Source organism: Myotis davidii, unplaced genomic scaffold, assembly GCF_000327345.1.
Source record: "Myotis davidii unplaced genomic scaffold, ASM32734v1 scaffold399, whole genome shotgun sequence".
Lineage (NCBI taxonomy): Eukaryota > Metazoa > Chordata > Mammalia > Chiroptera > Vespertilionidae > Myotis > Myotis davidii.
In genome coordinates this window covers 1,058,919-1,073,156 of record NW_006292094.1, presented here as the reverse complement: position 1 = coordinate 1,073,156, position 14,238 = coordinate 1,058,919, and the positions used below count along the sequence as shown (strand labels likewise).

The window sequence follows — 14,238 nt, the reverse complement described above, 5'->3', positions numbered from 1 at the left end:
AAGGGGTGTGGAAGGTGCGGGAAGAGACTGGACAAAAATCATACACCTATGGATGAGGACAGTGGGGGAGGTAAGGGCAGAGGGTGGGGTGGGAATCGGGTGGAGGGGAGTTATGGGGGGAAAAAAGAGGAACAACTGTAATAATCTGAACAATAAAGATTTAATTAAAAAAAAGAAAAAAAATGGGCTTTTACTTAAAAACAAAAAAGTAATATACTTTCAATGGTTGCCCCCACCCCCCCGTGTCCGCCCCCCTGTCCCCTAACACAAAATAAAGAAGCTCTATGGGATTTTGTAAAATTTGTTTCTAGGTACTCAAAAAGATGCACGAGAATCACAGGCCGTTTCTGAGAGCAGATGTACTTGGAGCTGGCTACTCATTTGGGAAAGTAAAAAGGACAGGCCACAAAGAAGAGCACGGAGTAGAGAGGACGCAGGACACAGCTGGCCCAGAGCGGGCACTGCCGGGGCCCAGCCCGAGCTCGGTGTTCAGTCAGCGGATTCTCACCCACCCTAGCTCCCCCCGCCCCAACCTCCCGGCTATAGAAAGGTCCAGAGTTGAGAATTTCACTGATGAAGCTGTCGGAATTGGTAAGCATTAGGGCTTATGGTTGTTCTAAGGCCCAATTCCAGCACCTTACCAAGTTTGAATAGGACAGTCTTTACTATTGAACTCTGATTCCAGGGGTGCAATGCCCCACAGTTCCTACAGCACAGTATTTACTGCTCTTTACCAGGATATTTTCTTAAAATGCTGTGCTGGTGACACTGATCTAGGCACTCCTTCACCCAAGACAGCAGTCCCTGATAGAACTTCTGGCAATTTCAAATATGCTATAACTTTTCAATATTCTGCCTAGTGCATTTCCTTTGCCTACTGACACTGCAGTTTTCTCCAAAAGAAATTCATCAAGGTGGTCAGGAATGATATGTAGTCAGAGGCATGCTGCTTACTTCTCCTGATGCCAATATATAGCTACCTAGCTTTTTGCACTCCTATTACCCACCTCACAAATGCATACAGATATGAAGTTCAAAATAACAAAATAACAAACATATTTCTTTCCTCCAAAGAGATAAAGTTATATTGCAGACAAATATGGAGAGAGATACTCACCATAAGTGCAAATCATTTTACTAGCTTCTCTGAAGAGAAGAATTCCATTAGGAGATGATACATCAAAATTCAAACGCTGGGATCTAAGAAATATAGCAAAAATTAGACTCTCTGTGCAGCTAAAGAAACCAAATCCAAGCTTAACATGCACAGCATTTCCATTTATTAGAAGTAGCGGCACTACAATTATCTGTTTGAAAGTGCCATTCCATTAATACATATGCTAATTTTCTCTCTACAAAGATACTAGGACAATCATGAAAAATTATTTTCACTTATTTGCTGACTCAAAGAATTCACTTTTTACCTGTCCAAACAGTATCCTGACATCCTCTATTACAAACCTCTTACCCTTCTCTTTCCATGCAAAGTGGCTGATAGATAATAACAGAAGCCCCAGGTGTGTAAGTGTAAGTTTATATAGAGACTTGGATAGAGATTTACATTTGAGATTTCTTGTTGTATCCAATACATATTTTAAAAATAAATTCTAAAGTGACAGGAAACCTAGGCACCTTTAGCTTCATCTGCTACTTCAAGCACATTCCAAACACACGAAATTACATCCATACTATAGTTGCCATTGCACACAGCCCAAGTCAAGAAAACCGCACCCCAGAGGTTCCAAATGAGGGCAGTTCTTCCTCCCTAGCTCCTGAGAGGTGGGAGAACTGTGGGGCAGAGCAAAGGACACACCGTCCTGATACAATATTTGCTTTTTAACACACTCTGGCTTTAGGTGGCTCCGATATGCCTTGCTGCTGTGCTTTTGAAAATGATATATTTCTAAAAGGATTAGCAAAAATATGAAACCAGCTTAAAGAAATATCAGAAAGCAAAGACATTTGCTAAAGGACTGTTAGTCAGGAATAGAGTGAATCCTTGCTTTTCTATGCTTTTTCAAAATGCTTTAGAATAAAGTCCAATGATAACTTATTATTGTGAACATCTGATTGTTCGTATATAATTCCTGAATAAAAAAAATGCAGAGACATAATTCACATTTGATTATAGAGGAACAGACAAGGTAACATATTTTCTGAGATTACAGATTTTCACTAGGTAGTTGTTAAAACAACTGTGCTAGATATAAATGATCTGCCTATGGCTGATAGAAAATACTTCACAATATATAATGCAATGATTCTTCCTTTATTATAACATGTTTATCAGTAATATATATCAATTATCTGGTTGAAAAAATTATAATTGAATAAAAACTAAATTTCTGATATAAAACACAGAGCTACTTTTCCTTTAGAAGGTAAGCCACCTATGAGAATGGTTAAAAACAAAAACGGCTTTCAACAGAGTAATACTCACATTTCTTTCTTTGCCAGGTCTTTTTCCACCTCTTGTTTAAAAATTTTTTTAAATTATTGCTATGAAATCTCAGCACCAGAGATAAAATTAAAGCGGCAATCCATACTCCTGTCTGAGTATCTCCCTTCCAGCACGCGGATTACAAAGAGGAGCTGATGAGACAGGATGGCTAAGTGACAGGTAATTTGGTGCTAAGCCATATTCACAATGACATGTTTTAAAGAGGTAAACCAATGAGCTTATTGCAGTCTTTCTCTTTTGGCTACATCTTTGTTAATATTTATCTGCAGAGTTATTGAATCTCTGCTGGTCTATGCAAATTATCAGGTCACACAGGCAGTTTCTGGGAAGTGTTGTGGTCGCCGTTTAAATGAAAAATTTGAGGGCATAAATCACCCATCTACATGCACCTTATTCCTAAGAGGAAGAAGGATAACTTAGAAATCAAAGCCAGGACAATCCCCAGGGCTCTTGCGACAAACCGTGTCTTGAACTGCCCTGGGACTCTGTCCCTTATCCATAAAATGAAGCATCTCAATTCAGAGACCTCGAAACTTCTTTCCTGTTTTAAAATTCTACAGAATTGCAGTTAAGCAGTGTAACAGTTAAAATATCTGGCCTTCTTCCATTTTGTGTCTTGGCTTATTTTAAACAAGGGTAGCTGTAGTCTTCAATTTCCTCCCAGCTCCATAGATCCTAAGTATACTGTGTTCTCTCTCTCTGAAGGACTCAGCCTTATGTCTCTAATCCTATTGCTATTACTGATTATCTTGTTTGGGTTCCTGGGTTCCTGCTAAGCCTTGATTATACACACATAAGGCAATAAGTTCTGATGTCTGGAGACTGCTGCCAAATAGATTGTTTTTCACTCTCCATCGCACCTCTTACCTGTTTTGCATCAGTTCTGCCATAAGCTTTAAGATGGGAGTGGTACATGCTGGCTCTCCATACCACTGCTCAATAGCCTTCTGCAGAATGGGAAGATATGTTGGGTACCTTTTATAAAGCCTGTTAAAGAACTTAAGTGTCAAAAGAAAGATTGTTCCTGAAAGTTAGTGCCCCTTAAAAGGAAAACAAATTTAGTTAATAGGATAAAAACATATTTTAATTGTTATTTTAAGAGTTTCTTGGGTATCAAACTACTTAAGGAATAAGTTGCTCATTATGAATTCTTAAAATATATAAAAGTAGAGGGAAATGGTAATAATAAATCACATGTTATCTATCTCATAGCTTAGAAATTACATACATTCTTTCTTTCTTTTAAGTTGTTGACCTGCTCTGCTTGGACCCACTGTAACTCCAAGGAACACTGGGGATGTTAGTTTGAAGAAAACCTTTGGGTAACTTTTAATCTACTCAGTGTTGCTAAAAGGTAGTGCTATGTACATACACCCGAAGAGAAATTCTCAAATGTCCTCAACAACTAAGGAGTTTATGTCTCTGATAAGTCAATGACCATGACCATCAGAACCTGGAAAACTTCTGATGGCTCTAACCCACAACTGGCCTCCTCCTTGCCAAATGGACACATAAAGATCAAATTAAGGTCTAAAATTGCAGCAGAAAAAAACTCTTACTATGCTCCTGCAAAGAGAATATCATATTCCTAATCCCCAAGTCGCTCTCTTTCTGAGGTTTTCCAATGTACTTGTCTTTCTGCTGCAGATGAAAAGTGAACTGAATCATTTGGTGGTGTTCCTTTTCTGTGTGATATGGGTAGAGATCTCCCTGGTGAAAAAAATAGCAATTTTCTTCCTGCTCTTAGAATACATGTCAAATTCCTTAGCATAGCATACAAGGCCCTTTAAGATGTGGTCCCTGACTACATCCAGTTTCGTTTCCTAGTACTCCTACCCGATCTAGGTTCAGCCATTCTCAATTCCCTGCAAATCCACTGATGCCAACTCTCTCGTCTCCGTTCCTCTATACCAGTGTTCCACTGAGACCGTAAGAGCACAAATGAAGTGATCACTGGGGAGGAAGCATCTGAAAGGCTCATCAGAAAACTTGAAAGACCCAAATCTCAGGATCTAAGAATATCATAAGCGTACACAAGGCCCTTTGCAAGGCATTCTAAGGGCATTAGGACCATCCTATTTTTCAGAGCATATTGCATTCACTATGGGATAAGGCTGGGGGACAGGAGGGGGTGCTCCCTGTGCTGTGTGGAATGAGAGTGGTGCCAATTCTAATATGCTTCTGACAGAGGTGACTGCCACTGAGAAAATGAGTGATGTTGGGAAGCAGAGGAGAGGTCTGCCAAGCAGGGAGGTTAAAAGGGCTTCAGAGTGAGAATGCCAGACTCCAACTGAGAATCGGAACCCAATCCTAATTTTCCAGTGGCCTTGTGAGGACTACGTCTGCATGGACAGGAGGAAGACAGTAGGGGCCTTGGGTAGAAGAGGCACAGATCGAATTGCTTTCACCTAGATCTTCTCAATGAATTCCTAAGGCCTACATCACATAAATGAAAAACACAAACATTAAGGATATGATGCTACCTCGTAAGATGCCAAATATACAAAAATGAAAAGAATATGAGATTTGCTTCTTGACAACATCCATCCATCCACCCATTAACCCAGTAGTTATTAGTATTTTCTATATGCTACCCCCATCAACCCCCCTAAAAAGAAATGAGTAAAAACATAATTCTTTCTCTACGGGACTTCATAATAGAGAAAACATCGACATATACCAGAAGACAACAAAGGACCTTGTTAAAACTGTTAGGAGGTAAGGGTGTGAGAATGTGGTTCCAGGACAGAAAGGGCCTGCCGGCTCAGAGCTTCTCTGGAAGGTATTCCACCAATGTGAAACATCTGAACTTTTGCTCACAAAGGCAGATGCCGCTGGAAGCCACTCCCCTCCCTTCTGTCTGGCAAATGCCTGCCTCACCACCTTTCAACGCCTCGCCCAACTTTCACTTCCTGGAAGCCTACTCTTCTTGCCAGAAACACCAGTCTCTTCCTCATATGTTCACATGGTCCTTTACACGCATTTTTGTTACAACACATTGATTATTAGTTATTTGTTACACCCACTAGAGTGGGCTTCTAAAGAGCACTCTTCTATTCATTCTTGTAAAAAGCAACCCTTTTATTCAGTCTCCATGCCTGGCACAGAGCACTCAAAAAAAAAAAAATAAATAAAATGCTTGCTGAACAGCGATTTTTCAGGCTTACTTTATTCCCTACCTCAGTCTGTCCAAAATATTGATCATTATTTTGTTCCTGAAATGTAATTCTGATTTTGTTAGTAAATCAAAACAATCAATTGCTTTGTACTATCTATGGAACAAGGATCTAAATCCTTAGCCTGATATTCAAGGGTCCCAGACAACCTGTAGTTCTAACCAGGAAGTGGTCTGTATAACAATACATCTTCTCCACTATTGCCCTTCCTTACCTGTGCTCCAGCCAACAGTTCCAGCAGTCCAATCCTACTTATTTGATAAGATCCTTCACCTTTATACGACCTTTCTTGCTTCTCTAGCTAAATGTAATCACTCCATTTGTATCTTTAATGCATCTATCACCTTTTATATTTTATTATAGTCACTTATGTAGGTATCTAACCAGCTCTATTAAACTGTAAGATCATTTTGGGGGTAGGATTTGATCCAAAGTAATCTATATCCCTCATAAAACCTAGCCCAGACTTTAGCAAAATCTGCTGAGTAAGTGAGCAAATGGGACTGCTTTGTCTCATCCCTGTTAGGGAACAGAACTAAACGATAGTGGTAGAGCATTTACTTTGTGCAGGCACTGTATTAGGCCCTGTGTCAGTTCACTCACTTTACAACACACCTGTGAGGTCGGTGTTATTAGCCCTGTTCCACAGAAGAAAACGTGCCCAAGACCTCACAAGGTAAGTGGTGAAACCAGACTGGAATCTAAGACTGTTCCAGTCCAGAGGTTGTGCTCGTCTACACAGCTCATTGTCTGGCCTTGCCTCTGCATGCTTTTATGCATATTAATAAACATAACTGATTGATGGGTTGGAAAACAGTGGATTCAAAGATCAGACTATGACTATTAAAAGACTATGAGCAAATAGCATCATACACATTCTTTCCTTTGCCCCACCCCACCCCGCCCCCCCACTCAATTTCCCTCTGGATTTTTGATACTTCAGTCTAAATGTGATCTGGGAATGTTTAAACAAGGTGACTTAACACTGCAAGGTAAGGGGCTTTCCTATTGCATTCTCACGACAGGAGCAAAGAAGGATTATCAATAATTTTTCTTCAATTCTCCAGCAGCAGAACCATTTGTCAACATGGTTGCTGTGGAGTTTCAGGCAATTTAGTTTTGGAAGGACAGAGTGATGAGCAATGTAGTTCGTGTAGCAGTTAATGCAGTCAGTATTTATAGAAATGTTTTTGAATTAAATAGCTAACCACTAAAATAGCATTTTATCAAATAATCACCATAAATAAAATGCATTTTGACTGTAAGATGACATGTGCTCTTATAGGATGATTCCTCTGCATGCTAAGGACTGTATAACAAATTAAAGAACACACATTTATGTGGATAAAAGGCAAATAAGCTTTCCCCAGCAGTAATGTGGGAATCACCACTGACGGTTTGACATATCAATATTTCAGGAAGAATAAATGACTTTCATATCCATGTTTTTTTAATCATATTCTTATTCATTTTTACATTACTAGAATACTTTGGAAAGCTTCTGTACGTTATATCACGTGAAACTGCTTAAAGTATTTCGAAATATTTTAATAAACCTTTTTGAATGATCAAATAATGTAACTTTTAAACAAATTTTACTATTATTATAAATATTTGCTCTTCATCCTGGCCCAAAGGAAAACTATAAATCTTGTCTCAACTGAATGAATACCATTTATCATATTCATTTTGTTGTCAATACAATTATGAAAAGCCTTTGGCCTTTTCCCAAGGAAGCTGATTTGCTACTGAAACTCGATTATTGTAAGCAAGGCCTGTACCAAGCCACCTGTCTGGCAACCTAACACAACTTCCTGCATAACTGACACTTCACGCTCTGCCTTGGACCCTAATAACTGCAACATCTATGGTCAAATGCTGGAGACAATGGTTTCTAGTTCAAAACAAAACATTAAGTCCCAAGGTTTTCCATTTGCTATTTTCTGCCATCTGCTGGACAAAAGTTTCACCATTGAAATAGGTGCCAAGAAGAAGGAGCTAAGTCAGGGAATGGACAGCAGCCTTCCTTAAAAACTTAAATTGCAGTATGTTCTATAAATTTTAGGCAGCATCAATTACGGAAGCTATTTTTATTCTTTGACCTTCGGCGAGAAGGTTCTGCCTTGACTCTTGGTGAAGACTACTGATGAGGAAAACATGAAACATCAATTGCTGGACATCCTAGAGTTGTAGCTGGGTTTTAAGATGACCATCAATTTTAAAGTGAGGAAACTAGGATTTTATGATTTTTCAAATAAATGAAAGTTTTACTTTATGAGCTTCTAATTATGTTTAGAGAAATAAAAGGGCCATATGTAATTCCAACTTATCATTCATAGTTTAAAGAATTATATGAATTCCCATGTTAAAATCTGTAATCTCTGTACATATACTTTGTATGCTGATACAGACACACACGATTCCTCAATGACATGGAACATTGTCTCTAACCTTCTATGGGCATAGAAATCTAATGAAGTAGGTTTTAACAGTAAAATGTAGGTCAGTATTCAAATCAATGTTAATTTAAAAAATACAGACAGAGTTTTCCCTAAAACATGCCCCGGTTCCCTGTTGGTTATATTTTGGCTGTAGCTGGATCAGACTGCCTTAAAGAAGTTTCTTTTACAATTTATAAAGGAAGTTTGGATAAGGGTTGTAAGGAGCAATTGAAAAGCAGTTCAACTTAAAAAACAAAATAGCTTTGAGGCCAGAGAATTTTTCTGTTCTCTGATGGTTCCATGCATAAAGGCACGGCAACTTTATATTACACGTATGCGACTTGCATACGTTGTCACTTCCTGTTAGGGTCAAGGAGGATTCATACAATACTATTAAAACAGTATTAACAAGAACAATTTAAGATTACCCAACACGTTTCAGACGTTACGCAAAGTGCGTTACCTATCTGAATGGTCACAAGCCGTGATTGTGGATGTCTCCTTTCGTATATGAGGAAGCTGAGACTCAGAGTGGGCAAATGACTGGCCAAGGTTTACACAAAAAGCGAGGCGCTGGGATTTCTGACCCTAAGGCCCATGTTATTTCCACTCCTACGCGATGAGACATTTCTGTGGGGGATGTCTGTTTGTTTATTTTGCTGTCTGCACTAAGCTTTGGCCAAGGTAAATTCATGTACCAAATGAAAAATCCTGACCACTTATTTCCTCCTTTCCATGTCCATTAATATTTTCATGGTGATGAAAAACTGTAGCATGATGAATTAAGCCTCCAAGAGATAAAGTGACCTTCTCAGCCCCGCTAATTAAGATGGAGTAGAAATTCAAATCTCCTCGAAATGCCGAACGGTAGGCTGCACTGGTCCTGAGTTAAAGACGTTAGCCCGATTATGCCTGCAACCCCAACAAAAACAATCCTGTGGGGATGTGATTTTTAAGTTGTCAATATTTAATGGCCCCAAAAAAGTGACCTCTGAGCTGGGTCTCCAAATGCTCTGCTCAGTTATCTGCACGGCTGCCACTGTGCTGTAATTTTTAGCTGATTACACATTAGTTCATTTAGCTTTGTTTCCTCTTCCCTACTGCGCCATACTATTAAACGAGAGCGAGGGGCCTGGCATCCCTCTGTGCACAGAGCTGGTATTGTCACAGTGTAATAAGGATACATCCAGTCAAACAGCATGGTGTAGCTGGTCTTTGTGTTCAGTGCAAAGGCAATCCCTCGAAGATCTCTTGCCAGCCCGATCAACATACGCTGTCAGTGGGAAAGAGACACAGTAATTGATTTTCACGTTAGCACAGAGCAGATGGAGTAATAATCAGGCAATAATGACCACATATCTGATTTTGATTCATTAGCTAAAATGTCTCGCTCAGATCCCTTTCTACAGAAAACCATAGACACTTTAAACGAACACACCATGAAATCTGCTGACCAACTCTACTTTGATTCTTATAAACTGAGCTAAGTCATAATTTTAATATTATAGGGGGTTAGAATCGCAAAACATTTTGTTTCTGCATAATGCCAAAATAGCAAAACGAGGACGGATAACAGCACAAAACAGAAATGCACATTGTCTAGACATTATTTAATAATAGCAAGTCTCAACAACACCGGCTCGCCTGAAGTCAGTCCTACTCTGCAAAGTGAAGCCTACCGTGGAAGCACACTGGCATCTAAAGATCTCTCAGAAATACCCTGAGTGACCGAGGACAAATTACAACTGTCCAGGTGACCTGCTGTGCCATGATGTAACAAGAAAGGAACTCACATTTCCCAAGCAAAAAAAAAGGGGGGGGGATAGGGAAGAGTTCTACATTCCATGTCAGAAGACTTGACATTGAATCCCAGCCTTACTTCTTAGCTGTAAGTCTTAAAGCAAGGCAATGTATCAGTCTCTGCCTCAGTTTTCTAATCTATAAAAGGGGCTAATACTCTTTCAGAGGAATTGTGAATAAACTTGATAAATTTATGTAAAAATGCCTAACAAGAGCCTGATGCATACTAAGTATTCTACAAATATTTTTGTTTTAGAAAAACAAAAACTTGATTCTAAAATAAGAGAGATCTGACTAGGACTCTGGATGCTTAATTAAGCTGTCCTTAGGATGATTCATGGGAAGAGAAACAGAAAACCCGTGAACAGATGCTAGAATGTCAGAACAAGGAGCACAAATAAACATAATTGCAAAACAAGGGGGTGGGATAATTGAGATCTGCAACTGTGATTTCTGAAGATACTGTTTCAGTGGAAATACGCCAGAAAATGCTCTCTGAACTTTTCATTTGACCAGATTACTTTTTCCTCGCGCCTTGGTTATAAATGAAAACCTCTTTAGGAAGGTGTTTAAATTATCATTAAGGATTTGGAAGTGAATCATGACCCTCAGCTTAATGACAGAGCAACATTTCCAAGTACCAAGTAATAGTTTCTCTGCCAGCGTGTCTGAATTTCTGATCTTTCCGCCACCCCGCCTCACAGGTCATTGCAGCTGGAAGCTGCTTATGAGGATATTGTTTCTGTGCTGTCTCAGTTTATAGAATGACACTTTTCTGAATTTCTGAACCTGTAACCCTGACTCCCTGTTTCTGCCTCTTTAAGTGACTTACTCTTTTTCCTCTCCTGATCGCACCAGTCTTTGTTTTTCTGTGACCAGTTGGGCTCCTGTATAGGTCTCTCATGTGACCTGCTATTTTTTTAAAAAACCTTTTTGCTTTTTGTGCAACCTATTTCCAGCACCTGGTACCTGTTCCCTCTTTCTCAGTCTCCCACGTTTCTCAGCCTCCTGGAGCAATTTGACTCAGACTATTTGGCTCTGCGGTCTATACAGTGGCCTTTTTGCTCTACCTTTACTATGTATACACTTATAGATCACAGGCTACTCTTCATATTATCTTAAATTTTCACATATGTATCAGGCACTCACCATTCAACTCTAAATTAGGCAAGAGGAGCCAAGAGTTATTTTCTCTGTGCCCAATGCAAACGAATCTTAGAATATTTTAGACTATCCTCATTACACAAAAATGTTAATTATTTCACCATAAATTTCTTCCTTAAAAGACACCAAGTTCATAGACATGGTTTAATGGACTCAAATCTATGAAATTCTATGTTGAAGTTTAGAAAATGTTACTATATAGTAGAGAAAGCACTAAGAAATAACTAAATGTATGTTTTCAATAGATTTGATCGGCAGGAAAACACAGTGTTAACATAAGAAACAGATTTCTTAAGCTCAAACAGTATCTTTTATCTTAAACAGCATGAGTACTATACTTAGCTATACTGACACTCAACACTAAGGGAGTATTTTCGTGAGAACCACGACATACCCAGTTCTGGTATGAGATTGCAAAACTGTTCACTAGGAGCTCAGCCAGGCTACTAACTGGCTGAGAATGAAAGGTGATCCGATTGTAACTTGGGGCAGGAGGAGTCACATCTTACCATCTCACTTAAAATAGTACAGAGAGGTTTATCTGAACAGTTGCCTTTCTCCTGCAGTTGGTCAACACTTGGCTGACGTGAAAAGTGAGCGGCGCTGTATTTGTAGGGGGGGTGTTCTGGGGAGTGGGTTAACTCTGGGGCATCGGATCCTCAAGGTTCCTTTTGGAAAGCCCACGGAGAAACTGCTCAGTGCTTCAGCCCGCTGCCCGGTAAACAGTTGTCTGTGTGCCAAGTGTGAGACGGATGGGCTGGGAAACAGCTGAAATGCGGCTCCTTCCACCCTGACCCCCAAAACAGGGTTTCTAATGGAAAGTCTGACAGACCCTTTACTGTAGTGGCACTACTGGGGGCAGCTATAATATTATCCTCATAATTCTACTATATAATAACAACAAAGAAAAAGAAGGTGAAGGGTCATTGTGCTTTGTCTTTAGAATTAAGATGGCTGTCTTCATCCTTAAAGCATACTCTTAATTCTGGAGACACATCTTAATAACCTCTAAATAGTTCCAACAAAAGAGCCGTGTCAGAGGAATGAGCAGGCCCCAAGGTGTTTCAACTGGAGTGTTTTCATCTGCCTTTATTGCTCTATCCCTCTCCAGAATTAAGGCAATAACCTGTGATAAATTATTCAGGAACTGCTACAGGGATCAAAGCAAAATCATTCTGTTAAAGTGCTGTTTGCAACATTTGGCACTTAGTGCGAAAACTTTTAATGTGCGCATGCTGAAAATCAGGGATTTTAAATAATTTAACATTGTGGAGTTTATACGAAGGGACTAAAGATAGCAGGTTCCTATTTAACTGCTCCTCTTCCTCTGAGAAGTTTTCATTCATTTTCCTTAAAACTGATGATGTCATGGTCAAATAAAAAATGATGCACGAGTCAGGGGAGTATTGGACTATATTTTACTACAGACCCAAATATATGGGAAAAACATATATTTTAAACGAATGCTTTAGAGCCAGGATTTGTCATAGCACACCCCACCTTTTACTTTGAAGAGAAAAACCTAAGACAAAAATTCAATGTTCTCTTCAACTTTATTAGGACTAAGTAAGAAAACAAAGCTATAAATTTAAGGGTTTTGCAGCATTTCCTCCCCTCACAACCATATTTCAATTTGGCAACATTGGTCCTTAATGTTTATGTTCATCTTGAAATCTGCATTTGAAAAATATCTATAAATAGGGAGTTAGAAAATCCTGGTAAGGGTTGCAAATTAAATGAATATGGCAGTCCCGAGGCATTTTCATAGAGATATTTTAACAGCATCACCTCCTGTGGATTGGAATACTAAATACTTTATTGAAGAACAAAACCGAACCGTTTTTATCTCTAGTCCTTGCAAAATGAAGTACCTGAAAGCACTTTTGCATGTATTATTTATTCATCATGATAGAAAAATAGCCCTAACCTAATAAATTACATTTAAAAGCATTTAGTGCAAAAGTTTTGTTTATGATAAAGCAACAGATTTAGTTCTTCACTGGTGGCTTAAAGCACCAAGTTTTCTTTATACAAATTAGACAGATGGTGCTTACAGTAGAATTTACTAAAGGTCTGTCACAACAAATGCAGCCAAGCTGCATATTTAATCACTGCAGAATCTTGTCTACCTGCAGCTGCCAACTGCTAATCCAATTTCCCTGATAAATGTGGCAAGAGACACGATCAGCAATAAAGAGCATCTAACTCCATTTTCCTGCAGGGCGTCTTTTGATGAACATTTAGGACGGAAGCACGGAGTGCACTGTGTGGCCCTGGTTCGTGGCAGCTGCATGCATTCTGAGGCACAGTTCTCAGGTTACTCACTTAATTCTGCCACCATCATTACGTTGCTATTGATCTCCGTAGCTGTTGCCTACACAGCATTACTCTAGATGAAGCTGAATCAGGCAGTTATCATGCATCAAACTTGCTCAAAAGCCTGGAGATTTCCCCTTAATTACTTGTGATTTTATTTGCAAATACCGTTAAAGTGTAATCAAGCAGTCACTTTCCAGGGTCGTTAAGAACTTGCTGGTTTAGGGATATATCACTGGAACTCCATTAAAAATGACTCGAGGAAGATGGTTTCTATCAAACTGGATGGGATCACATCAAAGTGGACTTGGAACATAATGAAATCTTCCAATGAGACAGATGGAATTTTTATAAGATGGTGTTTTTCAACCTCACTTCTTTTTGACATAAAGCAATAGCTACCTTAAAGCTGCAAAGATCTTGTTGGTCACGAAATATTTGTGACACATCTGAGAAACACAGCTACCCGCATAGAAACTGGTGTAGAATTTCAACAAAACTATAAAGGCAAAGAAAATCTCTACAATCTCTTTTGGTTTTAAAATTCTGTGACTATTGCATGCTGATAAATACTAATTTCAAAAACTTTATTTCAAATTAAAAGGTACAGTATTTAGCTAATTAGTTTTTGGTAGAAGATTTATCCTAAAATAATCATCAAAGGCAATTATTGTCCTAGTTGGCTTCTTGTTGCGAATTTTTTTTTTTTTTTTTGTAGAGAGGAGTCATGCAAAGCGATGGTTAATATTTTGGTCAACTTATTTCAAATAACGATAAAATATAACTCAAGCATCACCAGCAAAGGTGCCTACATTTTCGGGACTATATTACTTTCTTACAAATAATAAACAGTGTCAATCTATTTCATACCCTGGACACA

The 14,238-nt window shown here is 38.9% G+C and overlaps 1 protein-coding gene across 1 annotated transcript in view; it reads right to left on the bottom strand.

The window, feature by feature from the left end:
• RANBP17 (RAN binding protein 17) overlaps positions 1 to 14,238 on the bottom strand; it is a 225,486-nt gene that overhangs the window by 47,716 nt on the left and 163,532 nt on the right. Inside the window, exons 22-24 of the mRNA XM_006765451.2 lie at positions 9,263 to 9,351; positions 3,329 to 3,436; positions 1,118 to 1,200 (exon numbers count right to left, since the gene is read on the bottom strand). Coding sequence (XP_006765514.1) covers positions 1,118 to 1,200; positions 3,329 to 3,436; positions 9,263 to 9,351 — 280 coding nt within the window. The remainder of the gene's footprint in view (positions 1 to 1,117; positions 1,201 to 3,328; positions 3,437 to 9,262; positions 9,352 to 14,238) is intronic.